The 24,280-nt window shown below is 45.5% G+C and overlaps 1 protein-coding gene across 1 annotated transcript in view; it reads left to right on the top strand.

Annotated features, from left to right (window-relative positions):
• Positions 1-24,280, top strand: part of ENGASE (endo-beta-N-acetylglucosaminidase) — a 139,071-nt gene that overhangs the window by 79,068 nt on the left and 35,723 nt on the right. The window contains exons 7-9 of the mRNA XM_069752408.1: positions 5,320-5,479; positions 5,906-6,009; positions 19,828-19,936. Of these exons, the coding sequence (XP_069608509.1) occupies positions 5,320-5,479; positions 5,906-6,009; positions 19,828-19,936 (373 nt within the window). The remainder of the gene's footprint in view (positions 1-5,319; positions 5,480-5,905; positions 6,010-19,827; positions 19,937-24,280) is intronic.

The following is a 24,280-nucleotide window of genomic DNA, read 5'->3' as shown; positions in this document are numbered from 1 at the left end:
GCCCTCCACCGCCACCGACCCTGGCGTACCTAGTCCCCCCCGTGGGTCGCTTCACTCTCGCAGTCCGTGGATTTTTTAGCCAACGCCATCAAATCCATTCAAAATCCTCCCGGGGAACGGGGTAATCCGTTACAGGCGTTAAGAGATCCCTCCATAGCAGGGGAATCGTCGGTCAGCAGGGGCCGCTCTCTCCATAAAGAGGCTCGGTCATCCCGAAAACGGATCCGCACTACCTCTCCTGAGCGCTCACCTCGCCACTCAGACTCTGGCAGCTCCACCTCTCGCTCACCCTCTTTGGGGGCTCACAGCGTTCACGACTCTGAACATGAGTCCGAGGTATCATTGGACCCGGAGGCTCCGGAGTTCAGAGCTATGGTTGACTCCCTCATTGTAGCAGTCAATCACGCACTTAAGGTGGATGATGACGCTAATTCCGCTCCGGAACACGCGGTCTCTTTTACCAGATCCAAACGTTCCCACAAATCTTTTGCCTCTCATCCAGCCTTTCTGGATATAGTCAGGCGTCACAGGGAGCGTCCAGATAAGCGTTTCACGGGTAAGAAGGACCTGGTATCGAAGTATCCCTTCTCAGCGGATCTCGTGAAAGACTGGACGGATCCCCCTTCAGTAGATCCGCCGGTCTCGCGCCTGGCTTCTAAAACGCTTCTTTCAGTTCCGGAGGGCGCTTCAATTAAGAGTCCCACTGAACGCCAGCTAGACTCTCTAGCTCGTTCAGTGTATGAAGCCTCTGGCTCTTCCCTGTCCCCCTCCTTCGCCGCGGCTTGGGTGACCAAGGCAATGTTTTCCTGGGCGGATGCTCTAGCGAAATCCATTAATGAACAGGACCTCCCGTCTGAGATGGCGGACCTAGCCAAGCAGTTAGCCATGGCTAGCGATTACGTGATGTTCGCATCCCTCGACGCGGCGAATTGCGCAGCATCGGCGGCTTCCAACGCCATCGCTATCAGAAGGGCTCTTTGGCTCAGAGAGTGGCGCGCAGATTCCTCCTCTAAAAAATCTCTGATCTCCCTCCCTTTTCAAAGCGGGCGTCTTTTCGGCGAAAAGCTTGACCAGCTTATTTCCGACGCCACAGGGGGAAAGAGCAAGTTCCTTCCCCAACAGAGGCCTAAGGCGGCTTTCCAGCGCCAGCCTTACTTTCGCTTTCGGCCTTTTCGTACCAGCCCAGCCTGGTCCAATCCCTCCGGTCTTCCCAGATCAGACCGTTCCGCTCGCACAGACAGAGACGCTCGTCCCTCCTTCAGGCCGAATCCTTCCTGGCGCGGGAAACTGAGGCAGTCCAGAACCCGAGGTTCCAGACCTCCCAGATTCCCGTCTCAATGACTCGGGAACGGCGCCAGTCGATACCATCAGAGTAGGCGGACGTCTACTCCTTTTTCAGCAAGCCTGGCTCTCCGTCGTTCACGACGAATGGGTCAGGGATCTGGTATCGTCTGGCTACAAAATAGAGTTCTCCTCTCCTCCTCCAACTCGGTTTTTCCCCTCTCGTCTCCCCAGTTCGGCAGCTCAGTCTCGCGCCCTTCTTTGCGCCTTTCACTCCCTCCGCCAGAGCGGGGTCATTGTCCCGGTCCCGGAACACGAGAGGTTCAAAGGTTTCTACTCAAACTTCTTCGTCGTGCCAAAGAAGGACGGAAAAGTGCGTCCCATTTTGGATCTGAAGCTCCTGAACAAGTGCGTAAGAGTACGGCACTTCAGGATGGAATCGCTCAGATCGGTCATCTCTTCGATGGAAAGAGGGGAATTTTTGGCCTCGATAGACATCAAGGATGCCTATCTTCACATCCCGATTTTCCCGCCTCATCAGAGGTTCCTCCGCTTTGCCGTTCTGGAGGATCACTTCCAGTTCACGGCCTTACCCTTCGGTCTCGCCACGGCGCCCAGGGTATTTACCAAGGTCATGGCGGCTTTCATGGCCATCCTTCATTCTCGAGGAGTCGTCGTGTTACCTTACTTAGACGATCTCCTCATAAAGGGCCCGTCTTTTCAAGCCTGCGAGTTAAGCGTCCACATTACCCTGGATTCTCTTTCGCGCCTGGGTTGGTTGATCAACTTGGACAAGTCCTCTCCCGTTCCTGCCCGTCAGATCTCCTTTCTGGGAATGATCCTGGATACTTCGAGGGGGCTGGTCTTGCTTCCTCGGTCCAAGGCCCAAGCGCTCCGCCAGGGAGCCCGTACGCTCTGCCATCCTCGTCCGCAAACCATTCGGTTCGCAATGAAGATCCTGGGAAAGATGGTTGCAGCAATCGAAGCGGTTCCTTTTGCTCAACTCCATCTCCGTCCCTTGCAACAGGCTTTGCTGGACAATTGGGACAGGAGTCTCTCTACCCTCGACCGCCCTTGTCCCCTGTCCCCGCGGGTCAGACAATCTCTCGTATGGTGGACCCTGGGCCCATCTCTTCTCCAGGGGAAGTCCTTCCTCCCGATCCGCTGGTTAGTGGTAACCACCGACGCCAGTCTTCTTGGCTGGGGGGCGGTGTTCCTCCACCACTCTGCCCAGGGCCGTTGGACAGTTCGGGAATCCAAACTCCCCATCAACATCCTGGAGATTCGTGCTATCAGACTTGCACTGAGTCGCTTTCACGCCCTGCTCGCGGGTCACCCAATACGAGTCCAATCGGACAACGTCACGGCGGTGGCTTACATCAACCACCAGGGGGGTACCCGCAGCAGGGCAGCGATGCAGGAAGTCTCCCTCATCCTTCGTTGGGCCGAAACCAACCATTCCATCATCTCTGCGGTGCACATTCCGGGAGTCGAGAACTGGGCGGCGGACTTCCTGAGCCGCCAGGGCCTTGCCTCGGGGGAGTGGGAACTCCACCCAGAGGTTTTTCACCAGATCTGTCTTCGCTGGGGGACCCCGGACGTGGATCTGATGGCGTCCAGATTGAACGCCAAAGTCCACAACTTCATTGCACGTTCTCGGGATCCCCAGGCCTTAGGAGTGGATGCGCTGATTTCTCCGTGGCATCAATTTCAGCTCCCATACGTGTTCCCTCCCCTTCCCTTACTGCCGAAGGTGATCCGAAAGATCAAGACGGAGGGAGTTCCGGTCATCCTGGTCGCCCCAGACTGGCCTCGTCGCGCTTGGTACGCGGAACTCATTCAGCTCGTAGCCGACGTTCCCTTACGGTTGCCAGACCGCCCAGACCTGCTTCGCCAAGGACCGATCTACCATCAGAGCTCAGGGGCCTTACGTTTAACGGTGTGGCTGTTGAAACCTGGATTCTAACTCGTGCCGGTTTCTCTCAGCAGGTCATTCCCACCATGTTAAGTGCTCGCAAGGCGTCTTCCGCCTCCATTTACCACCGCGTCTGGAAAACCTTCTTCTCATGGTGCAGGCTCTGAGGGCACCCTCCGCTCGTTTTCTCTATCCCTTGTATCTTGAATTTCCTTCAGTCTGGTCTGGACTCCGGTTTGGCCCTGAGTTCCGTCAAGGGTCAGATCTCAGCATTATCCGTGCTTTTCCAGCGTAGGATCGCCACCAACCTTCAGGTCAAGACTTTCATCCAGGGAGTCTCCCATGTGGTTCCTCCCTACAGGATGCCGTTAGAGACCTGGGATCTCAACTTGGTCCTGGGGGTTCTTCAGGAACCTCCGTTCGAACCCCTTCAAGACGTTCCGCTCTCTGTCCTCTCTTGGAAGGTTGCCTTCCTGGTAGCGGTGACGTCCATCAGAAGGGTTTCAGAGCTCGCTGCTTTATTTAAATAGATTTTTATTAACAATATAAAAAAAAAAAAAAAAAAAAAAAAAAAGAGAACAGAATGCCATTTACATTGCATTATATCAGATACACATTTTCTTACTTTAATAAACCCCAACATTACCCCCACTACCCCCTCCCCCATAAGACAGCTCAGTCTCAATCTCCACCCCACCGAGGCATTATCTGCCTCATGTAATTTATCCTCTTCCAGGTCTTAGGAAACACGACGCCTATACTCCTCAATCCAAATCAAGCCAAGGAGACCATATTTTATTAAAGAGTTCTATTTTAGCTCGCTGCTTTATCCTGCCGGGCTCCTTTCCTTGCCTTTCATCAGGACAAGGTAGTCCTACGCCCTTCTCCGGCGTTTCTTCCGAAGGTGGTCTCATCTTTCCACCTTAATGAGGACATCATTCTTCCCTCCTTTTGCCCGCAGCCCAAACATAGGGTCGAGAAGGCTCTCCATACTCTGGATGTGGTACGGGCTCTCAGGAGGTACGTTTCCAGAACGGCTCATTTCAGAAAATCGGACGCCCTTTTCGTGCTCCCGGAGGGTCATAGAAAGGGTTTGGCTGCGTCTAAATCCACGATAGCCAGATGGATCCGATCTGCTATCCAGGAATCCTATCGGGTCAGGGGCAGTCCTATCCCGGCGGGGATTAGAGCTCACTCCACTCGGTCGATGGGAGCTTCCTGGGCCATTCGGCACCAGGCAACAGCGGAGCAGGTTAGCAAGGCCGCAACGTGGTCCAGCCTGCATACTTTCACAAAGCATTACAATGTCCACATTCACTCCTCTGCGGACGCGGCCCTTGGCAGGCGTATCCTGCAGGCGGCCGTTGCGCATTTGTAATCAGATGGTACACGGAGTTATTTGGTTGTATTGTTTACCTCCCAGGGACTGCTTTGGGACGTCCCATGGTCCTGTGTCCCCCAATGAGGCGAAGGAGAAATAGGGATTTTTGTGTGTACTCACCGTAAAATCCATTTCTCCGAGCCACTCATTGGGGGACACAGCACCCACCCTGGTAGCCTTACGGCTCGTTATCTTTTTTGGTCTTTGACTGTTTGTTTGACATGTTATATTCTAATGTTACTTGTTATATTGTTGTTACTATCCTACTGCTTTTGCACTGAACTGGGTGTCTGGAAGCCAGTATGAGGGTGTATACTGCAGGGGAGGAGCTAACCTTTTTTTGTCTCAGCTTAGTGTCAGCCTCCTAGTGACAGCAGCATAACCCATGGTCCTGTGTCCCCCAATGAGTGGCTCGGAGAAAAGGATTTTACGGTGAGTACACACAAAAATCCCTATTTTCACCATGCGGTTCTTTTTTTTTTTTTACGCTTGCGTTTTAAAACGCAAGTGTGAAACCAGCCTTAGTCTGAATCTACAGTCTGTTACATTGTTGTGCATTTCTGAAAAGACTAGGAGTCTGAGGAACGTCTGATTTCCGTTTCTTAGAGATTCAAACGGAAGTCCTTGACGGAGACTTGAGCACACTGCCAAAAGCAGTGTGAGCAGCTCCTAACAGCAGCCCGAATTAGGTGGCTAATTTTAATGTACATTAATGCAATTTTTATATATTCTCTGTCTTCAGACAGTTTTTTAGTACATGCGATGGAATTTTTACAAACTACAACTGGAAGGAGGATCACTTGCAGCGCATGGCAGCAGAGCCACGCAAGACAGATGTTTATATTGGTGTGGATATCTTTGCTCGGGGAGATGTTGTCGGGGGAAAGTTTGAAACTTTCAAGGTACCGTAACTTCTTATTTTTTTGTTTAGCTGCTTTTGTAGTATTTTTCTCATCCTTTACACAAGCATCATATATAGTAAGGGTGCAAACTTTGCAATAGATTAGTATTGTTATTTCTGTATCAATTTGTTCCTGTGTGAGTTGTGTGCAAGAGCTTTTTTGGGTTTTCTGGGATTGGTCCTTAGGATGGCATTTCAATGTATAATATGCATAATTAGAGCTGGACCGCTCGTGGACGTATTGCTTGTGCTGCTGGTCTGTACATTCCAGTGATTTGGCCCACAAACAATATTTAGTATTATCTTTTGCAATATTTGTCCACCACTGACAAATTATTACAACTTGTTTACATCAAATGCAATAACATCAATTCAGTTCGGTGACTACTTTTAAGTATTTAACAGTCTAAAATGCATTTTGTTTCAGTCGTTGGAGATGATTCGGCAGTACGACTTCTCTGCTGCGTTGTTTGCTCCAGGATGGGTATATGAGTGCTTCAATAGGGAACAGTTCCTTGAGAACCAATACAGGTAATGATAGAATTCCTGCATGTCTTTTCTAGTAAAAGTAATGATTAAAGGGGATCTTTCACCAGGTTTTTGCCACCTAATCTGGAAGCAGCAAAATGTAGGGGCAAAGACCCCGATTCCAGCAATGTCACTTACAAGGCTGCTTTATATAGTTTTAATATTCTCCCGCTGGCAAAACAGTGTTTTTGTGTTTGTTTTTTAATATAATTTTAATTTTTTATTAATGAAAACTGCAACAAACCAGCCTAGTAAGTGATACATCACCGAGTATTTGCCCCTACACCTTCGCGGCGTGCAATGCATCCCTGGGAACGGAAGTCGCCGCATGCACCACTGAGAGCCTGGAGAACTCCGGGGGCCGTCGGAAGGTAAGTATATCCATATTTTTTATTTTTTTTTACATGAATATAGATCCCAGGGCCTAAAGGAGTGTCTCCTCTCCTCCAGACCCTGAGAAACATCCGGGAACACTCCCTGCACCATATGCGGCGACCTCCGAGCTCCGCGCATGCCGTACCCGGCATGTTAGACGACGCCCGACTTTTGAGAAGATTTTCTGGGGTTAAAAAGTAATCTTAAACGCCGGAAAATACGGTAAATAGAACCAATTCTTTTCCTGCTGTTGATTTGTTCATTCGTTCACCCAAAGATCGCAGTAAGGCTCAGCTCACATTTATCCTGCACTCTGCGCTGAGCGCTTACATCGGCGTTTCCATGTAAATTTCTGAAATACTTGATTCAGACAGTACTCCCAACAGAAGATTCCCTATAATGAGGCAGATGGAGGCACTGGACATTGTCTGGCCTATGATTCGGCTGTGTCCGTCTTTAAGCTTGTATAAAATCTCGGTCCGCTACCGTTTTGTGTTCATCTGGAAAGAAGGCAGCACGGTGGCTAAGTGGCTAGCACTGCAGCCTTTCAGCGCTGGAGTCCTGGGTTGAAATCCTACCAAGGACAACATCTGCAAGGAGTTTGTATGTTCTCCCTGTGTTTGCGTGGGTTTTCTCCGGGTACTCCGGTTTCCTCCCACATTTCAAAGACATGTAGATTGTGAGCGCCATCGGGGACCGTGATGATAATGTGTGCAAACTGTAAAGCGCTGCGGAGTGTGTTAGCGCTATATAAAAATAAAGATTCTTATAATTAAGGACACCGCTGAACAGAGGACAGGCGGACTCCAGGGTAGCACTGCTGCCTTATTATAGTGACTGGATCTCTTGGGGGTTTCACCTGAATAATGTAATTTGGAGATTTAGATGGAAACCCCAATATACCGTATATACTCGAGTATAAGCCGACCTGAGTATAGGCCGCCCCCCCTAATTTTGCCACAAAAAACTGGGAAAACTTATTGACTCGAGTATAAGCCTAGGGTGGAAATGCAGCATTTACTGGTGAATTTCAAAAATAAAAATAGATCATTATTTCCCCATAGCTGTGCCATATAGTGCTCTGCACCGTTCATTATTTCCCCATAGCTGTGCCATATAGTGCTCTGCACCGTTCATATCTCCCCATAGCTGTGCCATATAGTGCTCTGCACCGTTCATATCTCCCCATAGCTGTGCCATATAGTGCTCTGCACCGTTCATATCTCCCCATAGCTGCCATATAGTGCTCTGCACCGTTCATATCTCCCCATAGCTGCCATATAGTGCTCTGCACCGTTCATATCTCCCCATAGCTGCCATATAGTGCTCTGTACCGTTCATATCTCCCCATAGATGCCATATAGTGCTCTGTACCGTTCATATTTCCCCATAGCTGTGCCCCATATAGTGCTCTGCACCGTTCATATTTCCCCATAGCTGTGCCCCATATAGTGCTCTGCACCGTTCATATTTCCCCATAGATGCTCCATTGAAAGCTCTGCCGCTGCTGCTGCTGCAATAAAAAAAACCCAAAAAAACACATACTCACCTTTCTTGCTTGCAGCTTCCGGCGTCCGGTCCCAGCGTCTCTCCGCTCTGACTGATCAGGCAGAGGGCGCCGCGCACACTATATGCGTCATCGCGCCCTCTGACCTGCACCGTCAGTGCGCAGTGGCGTCGGGAAGATGGAGCGACGCCCAGCGGCTGGAACGCGGACAGGTGAATATGTAATACTTACCTGGTCCCGGCGTCCGGCTCCTTCCCCCGTACAGCTGTCTTCGGTGCCGCAGCCTCTTTCTCTTTCAGCGGTCACCGTTACCGCTGATTAGAGAAATGAATAGGCGGCTCCACCCCTATGGGAGGTGGAGCCGCCTATTCATTTCTCTAATGAGCGGTCCCACGTGACTGCTGAAGAGGGGAAGAACTGCAGCACCGAAGACCGTGGGACGGCAGGGGGAGCTTCAGGATCGCTGGAAGCAGGTAAGTATGCCTCAGCGCCCTCACCCGCCGACCCTGCCACCCACCTTGACTCGAGTATAAGCCGAGAGGGGCACTTTCAGCCCAAAAATTTGGGCTGAAAATCTCGGCTTATACTCGAGTATATACGGTACATAATGGATAGATTGCATGTATATAAAAATCCATAAAGCAATTTCATATCAATGTGTGAATCATGCCTATTCATCATATACAATAATAATCCTATTTACAGTAGTTAGTTATATATAAAAATGAATAATAATAAATATAATAGAGACTAACCTAGTGCCGCAAATAAAAACTATGTTATATAATATATTTAAATAGGACACCACATTTGGCCATGTTTACCTATCAAAATATACCTAAAATAAAGCATTAAGCCCCAATTCCATATAAATACATTAAATATAGTCCCTCGAAAAATGACATATATATCACATAACATACATATCATGTACCTACTCCCGAATATATCAACAATAATAAACAATTTTAATAACGCAAACATAATCAACAACATAACTAAAATAGTCCACGCCGATTGCATCCGTGAAATCGAACCCAATCCTGTTCTGAAGAGGGAAGGAACAAGAGAAGTAGGACTACTTGATAGAACGTCTATAATTAATGATTGTTAAAAACAAGATAGAAAACAACACACAAATATTAAAATTATATATTATATAATAATTATAAGAATGCAGAAAAACCCATAGTTTCATTAAGGCCTTGTGGGACCATGGTTCCCAACAAATAAATTCATCGACTCTTTCTGCGCCAAAATTCTGCCAAGGTTACCTCCCCTAAAGCCCAGATCTACTTGGTCTATAGCTTGAATTTTCAATTCACTCGGATCACAATTGTGGTATAGTCTAAAGTGCCTAGGCAAAGTCTTTAATCCGTTTACATCTTCCATAGTAAGGGCCTTTTCTATGTCCCTTACATGTTCTCTGGTTCTGATTTTTAACTCCCTTGTTGTCATCCCTATATACACTTTGCCATATGGACACCGAGCATGATAAAGAACGCCCTTTGAGGCGCATGTGAGAATCTTACATATATCATACGTCCTAGATCCATCCCAATTATCAAAAGTTTTGCTTCTAAAATGATTTTTACAAGCTTTGCAAGAATTGCATGGATAGAAGCCATGTAGTTCTACCTTTGGTTGCTTAAGAGGAGATGCAGAATAATGACTACGCACTAAAAGATCTTTCAAATTTCTTGAGCGTCTAGAAGTCATTAAAGGATTACTGGGCAACAATTTTTTCAGAACTGGGTCAGATTGCAATACCCCCCAATGCTTCCGCATAATGCCAACTAATTTTGGCCATTGCTTGTTGTAACCTGTGATGAATCTGACGAAGTTAGTAGCTGTTGCCTTCTGTTTTTTTCCTATTGCCATAAAGCAGTTCATTCCTACTTGATCATTCCGCTATCTTGAATGCATTCTTTATCTGTTTTTTGCTATATCCCCTGTCAACAAATCTATGGGCTAATGCCTGATATCTATAGTCTTTATCTAAGGTACAAATTCTTTTAATCATCATAAACTGACCAATGTGGATACCTTTTTATTGTTGAATTATGATGAGCAGAAGAGGCATGTAGTAAAGTGTAAAGGTACCTTCACACTGAACAACATTACAACGATAACGATAGCGATCCGTGACGTTGCAGCGTCCTGGATAGCGATATCGTTGTGTTTGACACGCAGTAGCGATCTGGATCCTGCTGTGACATCGCTGGTCGGAACTAGAAGGCCAGAACTTTATTTTGTCACTGGATCACCCGCTGACATCGCTGAATCGGCGTGTGTGACGCATATCCAGCGATATGTTCACTGGTAACCAGGGTAAATATCGGGTTACTAAGCGCAGGGCCGCGCTTAGTAACCCGATGTTTACCCTGGTTACCATTGTAAATGTAAAAAAAAAACCACATACATTCCGGTGCCTGTCACGTCCCCGGCATCCGCTTCCCTGCACTCCTCCTGCATCCTGTGCCAGCGCCAGCCGGCCCTAAAGCAGAGCACAGCGGTGACGTCACCGCTCTGCTTTACGGCCAGCGCTTACACAGAATGCAGGAGGAGTGCAGGGAAGCGGACGCCGGGGATGTGACAGGCACCGGAATGTAAGCATGTGTTTTTTTTTTTGTTTTTTTTTTTTTTTACATTTACAATGGTAACCAGGGTAAACATCGGGTTACTAAGCGCGGCCCTGCGGCTTATTGTGATGGAATCATCACTAAATGGTAGAAGTGGTCACTAAGTTGCAACGGAAAATGTCCACTTTTTATTTGTTACCTAAATTGCACAAAAACCCGATTTGACCCGCCCGGGAGGCCTATTGTTTCGGGTGTGGGTAATTTATGTGAAATCACATGCAAGGTAATAGATTACTATTTACAACCATTGGTAGAGGGTTTACCTTCATACATTAAAGATACTACCATGATGCTTCAAAGATTGGATCCCCTACATTTAGAAGAGGATGCAGTTTTAGTTACTGTTGATGTGTCCGCTCTGTATTCCTCTATTAGGCACAATGACGGGTTAGTGGCGGTTGCGCATTACCTATATGAGAGCAATCTGGATCCACCACTTATTGAGTTAATTTTGACCTTATTTTAATTTGTACTGTAACACAATGTGTTTACATTTAATAATGATATTTATTTACAGCAACAGGGTACTGCGATGGGGGCCACTTGTGCCCCCTCGTACGCCAACCTATTTATGGGTTACTGGGAAACAATGATCTTTCAGGAAGATGAAACTATGGGAGTCGATGCGATACATGGATGGAGTCGATACATCGATGACATCCTTTTTATATGGGAAGGCTGCACTAATAGTCTTTGAAGTAGAACTGGGCTTTAGGGGAGGTAATCTTGGCAGAATTTTCGCGCAGAAAGAGTCGATGAATTTATTTGTTGAGAACCATGGTCCCACAAGGCCTTAAATGAAACTATGGGTTTTTCTGCATTCTTATAATTAGTATTCTCCAAGTAGTTATTTATTCTTTATTTTAATATTTGTGTGTTGTTTTCTATCTTGTTTTTAACATTTTTCTTTTCATTAATTATAGACATTCTATCAAGTAGTCCTACTTCTCTTGTTCCTTCCCTCTTCAGAACAGGATTGGGGACCATAGGGGTGGAGCCGCCTATTCATTTCTCTAATCAGCGGTAACGGTGACCGCTGATAGAGGAAGAGGCTGCAGCACCGAAGACCAGCTGTCCGGGAGAAGGAGCCGGACGCCGGGAGCAGGTAAGTATGTCATATTTACCTATCCCCGTTCCAGCCGCCGGGCGCCGCTCCATCTTCCCGGCGTCTATCTGTGCTCTGACTCTGCAGGTCAGAGGGCGCGATGACGCATATAGTGTGCGCGGCGCCCTCTGCCTGATCAGTCAGTGCAGAGAGACGCCGGGACCGGACGCCGGGAGCTGCAAGCAAGAGAGGTGAGTATGGCATTTTTTTTTTTTTTATGGCAGCAGCAGCAGCAATGACACAGATTTATGTGGAGCATCTATGGGGAAATATGAACGGTGCAGAGCACTATATGGGGCACAGCTATGGGGAAATATGAACGGTGCAGAGCACTATATGGCACAGCTATGGGGAAATATGAACGGTTCAGAGCACTATATGGCAGAGCTGTGGGGCAGTATGAACGGTGCAGAGCACTATATGGCACAGCTATGGGGAAATATGAACGGTGCAGAGCACTATATGGCACAGCTATGGGGAAATATGAAAGGTGCAGAGCACTATATGGCACAGCTATGGGGAAATATGAACGGTGCAGAGCACTATATGGCACAGCTATGGGGAAATATGAACGGTGCAGAGCACTATATGGCACAGCTATGGGGAAATATGAACGGTGCAGAGCACTATATGGGGCACAGCTATGGGGAAATATGAACGGTGCAGAGCACTATATGTCACAGCTATGGGGCAATAATGCACGGTGCAGAGCACTATATGGCACAGCTATGGGGCAATAATGAACGGTGCAGAGCACTATATGGCACAGCTATGGGGCAATAATGAACGGTGCAGAGCACTATATGGCACAGCTATGGGGAAATAATGATCTATTTTTATTTTTGAAATTCACCGGTAAATGCTGCATTTCCACCCTAGGCTTATACTCGAGTCAATAAGTTTTCCCAGTTTTTTGTGGCAAAATTAAGGGGGTCGGCTTATACTCGAGTATATACGGTACTTTTTGCTCTCTGTTTAGTTTGTTGTATGTGTGCGCATATATATATATATATATATATATATATATATATATATATATATATATATATATATATATATATATATTACGGTTAATATGACTTATTATTATTAACATTCACATGGATATGAAATCGTTATATGTATTGATAATCGCATGCAATCACATGCACTATTTGCACTTTATACGTTATATTTTATATTTTTTATTTTGGATACATAAGCCCCCTTCTTTTCATTAACAATCCCTCTTTCTTTGACATCGGCACTTTGTTGCTTGCTCGCATTTCCCCCTTTTTTTTAATGCAGCTTTTTTATATATAAAATTTTTTTATTTTTTTTTCTTCTACATTCAGCGCCCGGTATGTAAGTAAACATGGTTTAATTTTACATATGGACATTAATCCTTATAAAAGCACCTACCTTTACACGATTGCGTCCCAGATGCAATGAGCAGGAAGTCCCTGTTTACAAAGGAGGAAGTCCAGGGACCGACGCATGCGCAATACATCGCCGGTGATGCTGACATTACAATCAGCTGTGTACGGGGGTATTTATATATGGGCATTTCTATGAGCAGCACACATGCCCCCTGTTGAAGCCATTATGGCGAAACGGCGCTGTCGGGGTCCTTAAGGGTGCAGATACCAGGATAACATTTTATGTAAGTAAACATGGTTTAATTTGCATATGGACATTAATCCTTATAAAAGCACCTATTTGCACTAGGCACTTTTTAACTATCTCATTACCACAACAAAGATTTTTGGCATTGGAGCATTCTATTTAGTGTTGTTGGTAGGATATGGAAAATGTATTAGGTGTTTGACAATATTTTTTCATCATTCTATGTGTACAAATCATTTATTTATTCCTGGTTTCTGTATGACCCTTAATTTCTTGTGATATTCCCTTGTTTGTTTTTAATAATTGTATAATTAATAAATTATTTTTAAGATGCGTTATTTTTGTTTTTTCCTCTTGTTTCCTCCTTATTATGGATATATGGGGGACTCGATTAGTTATATTTGTTTGGAGGTGGTATTTATTATTTTGGACGTTTGAAATGTACAATATTCCTCACCTGTCTGCCAAGAAGGTAATCCATAATGTCCCATGACGATCCTGATCACTTTTAGAGCAGTCACCTCAGTGATGTGACTGCTCTCAAAGACAGCCTGTGATATACTGCGGGAGCGTTTACCTCCTGTCAGTGTATCACTGAGCTCCGATGATTTCCCTTACGGCACTACTGCTGCATGGGAAAGTTTTCACGCAGCGGTGCCGTAATTGAGAGCATCAGAGGTGATTAACTCCAGTGAACTCTCATGGCAGCACAGTTATACACTGCGGGAGCGATCACCTCCTGTCAGTGTATCGCTGGCCGCCGGGTAGTGCAGTCACATCTCCTAATGTGATTGTTCTACACGTCATATCGACGTGGGACACTCTAATTACCTGGACTGCGGCGGACAGGTGAGTATATGTTGGTTTATTATTTTACATTATTTCTAGGAGACTTGGGCATCGGGGATTGGCGTTAAGGTTAGTGTAATTTTTTTTTTTTATTACTTGAATATGTACCATATGTCATTTTACATCTTTTTTTTTTTTCCCTTTAACTGTGAGCACGGGGCCAGCAGATGAGACATCTCCCATCAGCGGCACCTGCTGTCCCTGTAATATCAGTCTATAAAGGCACGGATGATTGACCTCGTGGAGACCAAAACATCCAACACCGCGGAGACACCATCACGTGTTTCTCAACGCAGTGATCCAGAACACTGCCCCCAAATATGCAAATGCAAGTAGAGGAGCTGCGGAGACACCATCACGTGTTTCTCAACGCAGTGATCCAGAACACTGCCCCCAAATATGCAAATGCAAGTAGAGGAGCTGCGGAGACACCATCACGTGTTTCTCAACGCAGGCGTTGAGAAACACGTGATGGTGTCTCCGCAGCTCCTCTACCTGTAATATCAGTGACAGCAGACATAGCCCGATGGGAGCAGTAATCTAATTGGCTCGCGCCTACAGGTCACAGTTACAGCTGCGGGATCACACTGACATCTGCCAGCATGAACCTGCAGTCTGCGGTAGCGTTACCGCAGGTCAGTCACAGCTGCGCAATCACGCTGACATCTGACAGCATGACTCCTCAGCACTGTGACCGACAGTACTGGTGATACTGTAGAATGCAAGTCTCCCCTCTGTACTAGTCTGTCATCGTAAATTTGTTTACTGTAAACGATATCTATAATTTTGTATGTAACCCCTTCTCATGTACAGCATCATGGAATTAATGGTGCTATATAAATAATAGCGTTACCGCTGATGAGAAGCACCGTGCCAGTGTTTCCCACACTGTTACACACATGACAGAGTGGGAAACACCATAGGAAGCCGGTGAAACGCAATATATCAGGTTTTTAGGTTTGGCTGCTATCACACACTAAGGCCTCTTTCACACGTCAGTGTCTCCAGTACGTGTAGTGACAGTTTTCTCACGTACCGGAGACACTGACACACGTAGACCCATTCAAATGAATGGGTCTATGCACATGTCTCCGTGTTTTCACGGACCGCATGTCTGTGTGCAAAACACGGAGACATGTCCGCTTTTCACTGGCAGCACGTACCGCAATACGTGCCGCACACGTGCACACGGAGAACAGTGTGCACTCTCCTCCGTGTGCACGTACCGCCCGCAGGAGAGACAGTGCTACAGTAAGCTCGTTTTTTTTTTTTTTCCCTTAAAAATAAAGTTTGTGAGTCACCACCCGCCTCTCATCCCCTGTGCGCCCCCCCCCCCCCCCCCGCTTGCCGGGAAATACTCACCCAGCTGCTGCGATGTATGCTCTCAGCGCCGGCAGCAGGTCCTATGTGAGCGGTCACATGGCACCGCTCATTACAGTGAAGAATATGCGCATATGCTCACAAACTTTATTTTTAAGGGAAAAAAAAAACACCTTGATTTTTCATTCCTTCTCTCCAGCGAACGCTGCTGGGAAGAAGGAATGAATGCCGGCTTCAGCACCACAAGCAGGGGACAGCGCTTAACTGTAGCGCTGTCTCCTGCACGGTCCGTGTGGTCCTCAGTCGGCACACGGGCGGCACACGGCTGCCACACATGCGCCACACTGATGTGCTCTGTGAGCACATGGACACACGGACACGGATAATTCCGGTACCGATTTCTCCGATATCGGAATTATCTGGATGTGTGAAAGAGGCCTAAAAGACGCTTTGTATTGCAAAAACTAATTTTTTTGCATCACCATATTTTGAAAGCTGTAATTTTTCTATCTGCTGACAGTCATGTGATTTTTGGGAGGTAGGATAAACAAAAATCAACAATGCTGGAATTGTTTTTTGGGGCTTTTTTTTTAATGCCGTTCTGCATGTGGTAAAATTAATAAGGCAACTTTATTCTTTGGGTCATGATTTACAGCAGTACCACATTTGTATAGTTTTTTTCATGTTTTGAAGCTTTTACACAAACTAAACTAATAGAAAAAAGTTATAGCTCTCAGAATAAAGTGATGCAAAAATAATTTATTTTTTCAGCTGATGGAGTTGTCTGGTAGCTTGATTTTGTGGGACAAGATTACGTTATCAGCGATACCATTTTTATTTACATTATTCTTTTTTGATCGTGGTTCATTCCACTTGTGGGTCGGCAGAATGATGATAAAGCATCTTTTTTGTGGCCTTTTTTTGTTGTTTGTTTTTATGGTGTTCTCTAATGTTTACTAGTGGGACAGTTTTATAGCTTGGGTCGGCGATACAAAATTATATGTACTTCTATTGTGTTTTTTTTTTTTTTTTAAGGCTAGTTTCACATTTGCGGTTGAGTCCGCAGCGTCTTGTCCGCAAATGAATGCTAACGCAGCATTTTTTATCCCCATCCGCTTACGCATGGTGGCAAAAAAACGTTGCGTTTGCATGCATTTTTGCATGCTTTTGTGCTTTTTATGCACATGCGTTCGATATTTCCAGGAGGGTGTGTCTCAATGGGCATGTCTAAATCAGTTCCTGGACATGCGCAGTCCGAAGTACACAAGCGCATCGAACGCATGCATATGCAAAGACATGCGTACGCATGCGTTCCCATAGACAGTAATGCGGTTTTTAACGCACGCATGCGCATGCCTGCGCATATTTGACGGAAATTCGCCGCCTCAAAACTTGCACCATGGTGCGTTAGCCGTGCCCCGCCGCACATTGCGAAAAGACGCCTGCTTAAAAACGCAGGCGAACACATGCAAACGCATGAACCTGTGTCCACAATGGTAAAGATATGAAATCAAGACGCATGCGGATGTATGTGTCCGAAATGGTGCGGACACAACCGCAAATGTGAAACCAGCCTAACTTTTTTACTTAGGCTACATTCACACTGGCGTTTTTTGCAATACGTCGCAATGCGTCGTTTATGGCAAAAAACGCATCCTGCAAAGTTGTTTGCAGGATGCTTTTTTGCCCCATAGATTAACATTAGCGACGCATTGCCACACGTAGCAACCGACATGCGACGGTTGCGCCGTGTTGTGGCGGACCGCCGGGAGCAAAAAACGTTAAATGTAACTTTTTTTGCTGCCAACGGACCGCTTTTTCCGACCGTGCATGCGCGGACGGAACTCTGCCCCCACCTCCCCGCACCTCACAATGGGGCAGCGGATGCACTGGAGAAATGCATCCGCTGCACTCGCATTGCGACGGGCAGATTCCGACACTAGTGTGAAAGTAGCCTAAGTCCCGCTATGTGACTTTGCACTTTCTGCAGTCTGATCGCAGTTATAAGGTATAGTAATGCAGGAGCATTGCTATACCTTCATAGCCTGTCAGCCCTGCAGATAAGTTGGGTCATGCTCTGCGCATGATCTAACTAACTTGCTAGTGCCTGGATGTCATCATGACCACATTGGGTCACCATGGCAACGATCGGGACCCTGCAATGACGTCTTCCCTCTGTCTTCTCTCTAAAAGCTGCATTGATCGCAGCATTTAGGGGGTTAAAGTGCTGGGAGCTGTGCGTGACCGCTCCTGATGCTGAGAGCCTGGTGTTGGCTGTCAGAAGTAGCTGATGTGTGGCGGCGATTGCCCGCTCACAGCCCCCTGTGCGCATGCGATCGCCATGATGTACATATACTGCATTGGTCAAGAAGTCCTTCCCAATCATGAAGTATATGTACTGGAAATGTGGGGAAGGGGGTTAAATATTTTTATAATTTATTTTTTTGCTTAGTCCCACTATGGGACTTTCACTTTCTGCAGTCTGATTGCAGTACTAATGCATTCCAATGCAGCAGCATGCAATACACTATAACTGTCAGCCCTTCACTGCGCACGATCTAACTAACTTGCTAGTGCCTGGTGACCCTGATGTGGTCATGACGACATGGAGTCATCATGGCAACAATCGGCACCCTGCAATGACATCGCATGGGTGCCGATCGGAGCGCAGAGTGGGCTCCCTCCCTCTGTATGCCAGCTAAATGCTGCAATCACTGTATTTAGGTGGTTAAAGTGCTGGGAGCAGTGTCAGAATCAGCTGACACCCGGCGGCGATCATGCGCACAGTTCTGTGTATGCAAAATTGCCACAACTTATCTATACATCCAAGGTTGGTAAGTACATAGCAACCTGGACGTATAGATACGTCCAAGGTTTGCAAAGGGTTAATTATAATTTTATAGTCTAAACTTTTTTGTTCCAAAGACTTTCATTTGGGTGTACTAATTTTCCAAAATGGTCTTAACCTCTTTCTGACCTCGGTGAGCCCGCATCAAAGCTGGGACATGTCAGCTATTTTGAACAGCTGACATGTGCCCGCAATAGCGGCGGGTGAAATCGCGATTCACCCGCCGCTATTAACTAGTTAAATGCCGCTGTCAAACACTGACAGCGGCATTTAACCGGCGCTTGCGACCGGAAATGAGTGCATCGCCGACCCCCGTCACATGATCGGGGGTCAGCGATGCGTCAGAATGGTAACCATAGAGGTCCTTGAGACCTCTATGGCTACTGATGCCAGCCTGCTGTGAGCGCCCCCCTGTGGTCGGCGCTCATAGCACACCTGCATTTCTGCTGCATAGCAGCGATCTGATGATCGCTGCTATGTAGCAGAGCCGATCGAGTGGTGCCAGCTGCTAGCCTCCCATGGAGGCTATTGAAGCATGGCAAAATTAAAAAAAAAAAAAAGTTAAAAAAATGTGAAAAAAAAAATAAGTTTAAATCATCTGCCTTTCGCCCCATTCAAAATAAATCAATAAAAAAAAAAATCAAACTTACACATATTTGGTATCGCCGCATTCAGAATTGCCCGATCTATCAATAAAAAAAGGATTAACCTGATCGCTAAACGACGTAGGAAGAAAAAAATTTGAAACGCCAAAATTACGGGGTTTTTTTTTTTGTCACCGTGACACTGCATTAAAATGCAATAACGGGCGATCAAAAGAACGTATCTGCACCAAAATGCTATCATTAAAAACATCAGCTCAGCACGCAAAAAATAAGCCCTCACCTGACCCCAGATCACGAAAAATGGAGACGCTACGGGTATCGGAAAATGGTGCATTTTTTTTTTTTTTAGCAAAGTTTGGAATTTTTTTTCACCGCTTAGATAAAAGAGAACCTAGACATGTTTGGTGTCTATGAACTCGTAATGACCTGGAGAATCATAATGGCAGATCAGTTTGAGCATTTAGTGAACTAAGTAAAAAAGCCAATCAAAAAACAAGTGTGGGATTGCATTTTTTTTGCAATTTCACCGCACTTGGAATTTTTTTTCCCATTTTTCTAGTACACGACATGCTAAAACCAATGATGTCGTTAAAAAGTGCAACTTGTTTCGCAAAAAAATAGCCCTCACATGGCCATATTGACGGAAAAACAAAAAAGTTATGGAAGAAGGGGAGCAAAAAAACAAACACTGAAGAAAATCCCAAGGTCATGAAGGGGTTAAATAAAAATTACTTTTGAGTAGGCAGAATAACAAATCTAGTTTGCAATCAATGTTCCACGTTTATGGGAGCTTTTTGTACTATGTTGTATCCCATAGAAAATGTTGATTCTGAAAGATAACTAAAGTTTTTCTGAAAAATTTGCTGGGTTGTACTCATTCATGCTGAGCACTGTATGTTGCGCCCTGTTTTTTTTTTATTGTTCTTTGAATGTTCTTTTGAATGTGTGTGTCCTTTTTGATGCAGGTTTTGGTCTCTGTTGGAAAATCACCTGTACAGTCACAGCCTAAGCACCCTGCCTATATGCTCCTCTTTCTGTCTTGGCCGTGGAAAAAAAAGGTTTTCCTATGGGCAGGTGAGACTTGTGTTCTGTAATTGGATTTTGCAGAATTTTTCAACTGAAAATCTATTTATACTTGTGAGTCTTATAGCTAACAAGTAGTTAACCGGAAGGTGCCATCAAATTTTTTGAACAATTGGAAAAAGTGTAAAGTATTAGAGTATGTGCACACATTGCAGATTTGCCTACAGAATTTTCTGTACAGAATATGCGCCTCTTGCCAGAAAACGCGCATAAAAATCTACGTGGATTTGATACAATTTATATGCAGATTTGTCTGAGTTTTTGTAAGCTAAATAAAGATCTATTATGTAACAAAAAAAAAGAATTGTGATGTCATTTTTGTCCATCCTCTTATTTTACATACTCCATTGAAGAATAAAGTTTACACACTCAGACAGACCGATATAGACAGATGGATAATACCAAGGCCAATGTTTAGTAATGCACATAATAAATAGGTACATAAATAGTTGAGAGACACACACACACACACACACAAAATCTGCACGCGATATCTTTAATTTAAAAAAAAAAAAAAATTAGAGGGGGAAAAAAATGGTGTGGTGCTCCCACGAAATTTTCTGCGCCAGAGAGGGAAAGCTGATGGCCGATGTTTCTAGCCTTGGAAGGGGTTAATACCCATGGAGCATCCCAGGCTATGAATCTACCCAGGCTGTATATTTAGCCTTTATTGGCTATTGAAATAGGAGACCCCCCAAAAAAATGACGTGGGGTCTCCCTATAATTAATAGCCAGAAAGGCTATGCAGACAGCTTCGGGCTGATAATCATAGCCTAGGAAGGGACCATGATTATTGGGCCCCCTGGCTACAAATACCAGCCGCCCCAGAAATGGCGCATCTGTAAGATGTGCCAATTCCGGAACTTAGCCTTTCTCTTCCCACTGCCCTGTAGCGGTGGCATATGGGGTAATAAGGGGTTAATGTCACCTTTGATTGTAGGGTGACATTAAGCCTGGTTAGTAATGGAGAGGCGTCAATAAGATATCTATCCATTACTAATCCTATAGTAGTGAGAGTTAAATAAAGACACAGCCAGAAAAAAGTATTTTTAATATTCTTAATTTTACCATACTTACAACCACGCCTAATTCCCTGAAGCCATCAATCACCTGCAAAAAATAATAAACCAACGGTATATTCCCCTGTTCCGACGCAGTCCAATTAATAACGAGTGTCCCACGACGATCTCCCCTACAGAACAGTGACATCGGGTGATGTCACTCCTTTACAGGGCCTCCCACAATGCACTGACAAGAGATAATGGCTCCTGCAGTGCATCACTGAAGAGGTTACTGGAGTTCATGCTAACTTTACGGCAATGCTGTGTGGGAATTGCTGCTTGGGAATTTTCTCACACTGCGCTGCCGGTGAGAGAATGAACTCGGGTGACCTCTCTCCCGGCAGTGGCAGAGGGATACATCGCCTGTCAGTTAATCGCGGAGGCCCTGTAGAGCACTGACATTGCTCGATGTCACTTTTCTACAAGGGAGATCGTCGTGGGACGCTCGTTATTAACTGGACTACAGCAGAAAGGTAAGTATAGGTTGGTTTATATGTCATTTTTATTAGATCGGGGGCTAGTAGATTGGTGAGTATGTACTATATGTTGTATGTCTGTAATGTATGTCTGCTGTATGTTCTGTATGTTTGTTCTTTTAACTACTGAACACATGCATTTTCTGATTGGACTACTTTCCCATCATCGTTAATGCTGTCACTTTGAGTATTCATAGCCGGATGGGAGCAGTAGTCCCATCAGACAGTGGCTGCTTACACAGACCCGCACACACAGGGACACACAGGCACTCAGACCCACACACAACCGCACACAGACACAGATTCACGCAGACACCCGCACACACACAGGGACACACGCGCACATACACGCAGACCCCAGCACACAGACACGTACATAGACTCCGCCCACACACTTCCCTCCTCCTGATCTGCAGCGTTTGTCACACCCACATCAGTAGCAAATTCGCAGATCTTTATTACACCTGCGGTTTTGCTGCTGATATGTTTCAATTTTTTTTTTATGAAGTAAAATATGAAAAATAATTTTTAAAATGTTTGATATTATACACTAGGGAGAGAAGCTGCTGAAATTTGCCATGAAAACCTAGTGTAGTGCTAGCTCACATTACAACTGCAGTAAATGTGAACAGGATCTCCTCATGTGTGATCTCTCCCCTCTCCTCCTCTTCTGGGTGTTTGCAAAAGGATAAGAAAGGATGACGTTTAGGATCACAGTGCAGAGCTATTTTGTTGGTGACTGCAAAGTGATAAAGACATGTGGACAATGTCATCAAGGACTATAGCACCGATTCTGATAATTGATGTTGCTCGCTGTATCATAAGCTGGGGATAGATACCTGAAGTGTATCGTGTGTGATTAGATATGCTTACAGTAACACATGCTAGGATTAGATATAGGGCTAAGTGTACTTTATCACATGATGGGATTATATATTTAACTCAGCGGAGTGTATCACACATAATGGGATTAGATGTGCAGCATCTATTGTATGTAATGTATGACCCTGCTGTTTCCACTTCTATGGGAGCAGTAGTGTAATGTGTGACCCTGCTCTGTCCACTCTATTACTACTCTCATAGAAGTCGACAGTGCAATGTCGCACATTACACCACTGCTCCCATAAAAATGGATAGAACAGGGTCATGCATTACACCACTGCTCCCATAGAAGAGGACAGAGCAGGGTCTCAAAATAATTGCGAACCCCCCGAAAGAAAAAAAAATATTCAGCGGGTCACGAAAGAGCACATCTCATAACTTTGCAGCCCTTAAAAAATAATTTTTGTCCTATTGAACCTAGACCTAGATTCCCCACTAGATTTCCCACATAGTCCTCCATGTAATACAATAAGCCCCACATAGTACTCCGCAGTATAAAGGCCCCACATAGATTGTATATATCTACAGTATATCTATATATTCTATGGGTACAGAAAGTATTCATACCCCTTTAAATTTTTCACTTTGTTTCATTGCAGCCATCTGGTAAATTCAAAAAAGTTCATTTTTTTTCTAATTAATGTACATTCTGCACCCAATCTTGACTGGAAAAAAAAATAGAAATGTAGAAATTTTTGCAAATTTTATTAAAAAAGAAAAACTGAAATATCACATGGTCATAAGTATTCAGACCCTTTGCTCAGTATTGAGAAGCACCCTTTTTGAGCTAGTACAGCCATGAGTCTTCTTGGGAATGATGTAACAAGTTTTTCACACCTGGATTTGGGGATCCTCTGCCATTCTTCCTTGCAGATCCTCTCTAGTTCCGTCAGGTTGGATGGTGAACGTTGGTGGACAGTCATTTTCAGGTCTCTCCACAGATGCTCAATTGGGTTTAGGTCAGGGTTCTGGCTGGGCCAGTCAAGAATGGTCACAGAGTTGTTCTGAAGCCACTCCTTTGTCATTTTAGCTGTGTGCTTAGGGTCATTGTCTTGTTGGAAGGTGAACCTTCGGCCAAGTCTGAGGTCCAGAGCACTCTGGAAGAGGTTTTCATCCAGGATATCTCTTTACTTGGCCGCATTCGTTTCCTTCAATGACAACCAGTCGTCCTGTCCCTGCAGCTGAAAAACACCCCCCTAGCATGATGCTGCCACCCCGATGTTTCACTGTTGGGATTGTATTAGGCAGGTGATCAGCAGTGCCTGGTTTTCTCCACCCATACCGCTTAAAATTATCGCCAAAAAGGTCTATCTTCGTCTCATCAGACCAAAGAATCTTATTTCTCATTGTCTGGGAGTCCTTCATGTGTTTTTTTAGCAAACTCTATGCGTGCTTTCATATGTCTTGCACTGAGGAGAGGCTTTCGTCGGGCCACTCTGCCATAAAGGCCCACTGGTGGAGGGCTGCAGTGATGGTTGACTTTGTGGAACTTTCTCCCATCTCCTTACTGCATCTCTTGAGCTCAGCCACAGTGATCTTGGGGTTCTTCTTTACCTCTCTCACCAAGGCTTTTCTACCATGATTGCTCAGTTTGGCTGGACAGCCAGGTCTAGGAAGACTTCTGGTGGTCCCAAACTTCTTCCATTTAAGGATTATGAAGGCAACTGTGCTCTTAGGAACCTTGACTACATCAGAAATTCTGTTGTAACCTTGGCCAGATCTGTGCCTTGCCACAATTCTGTCTCTGAGCTCCTGGGCCAGTTCCCTTGATCTCATGATTCTCATTTGGTCTGACATGCACTGTGAGCTGTGAAGTCTTATATAGACAGGTGTGTGCCTTTCCAAATCAAGTCCTATCCGTTTAATTAATGGTTCTACTCCTTCATTGGAGTCCAGCTGTGTTTAATTAAACCCAT

The sequence above is a fragment of the Ranitomeya imitator genome, chromosome 2 (assembly GCF_032444005.1).
Source record: "Ranitomeya imitator isolate aRanImi1 chromosome 2, aRanImi1.pri, whole genome shotgun sequence".
Lineage (NCBI taxonomy): Eukaryota > Metazoa > Chordata > Amphibia > Anura > Dendrobatidae > Ranitomeya > Ranitomeya imitator.
This window is presented reverse-complemented; position numbering and strand designations above follow the sequence as displayed.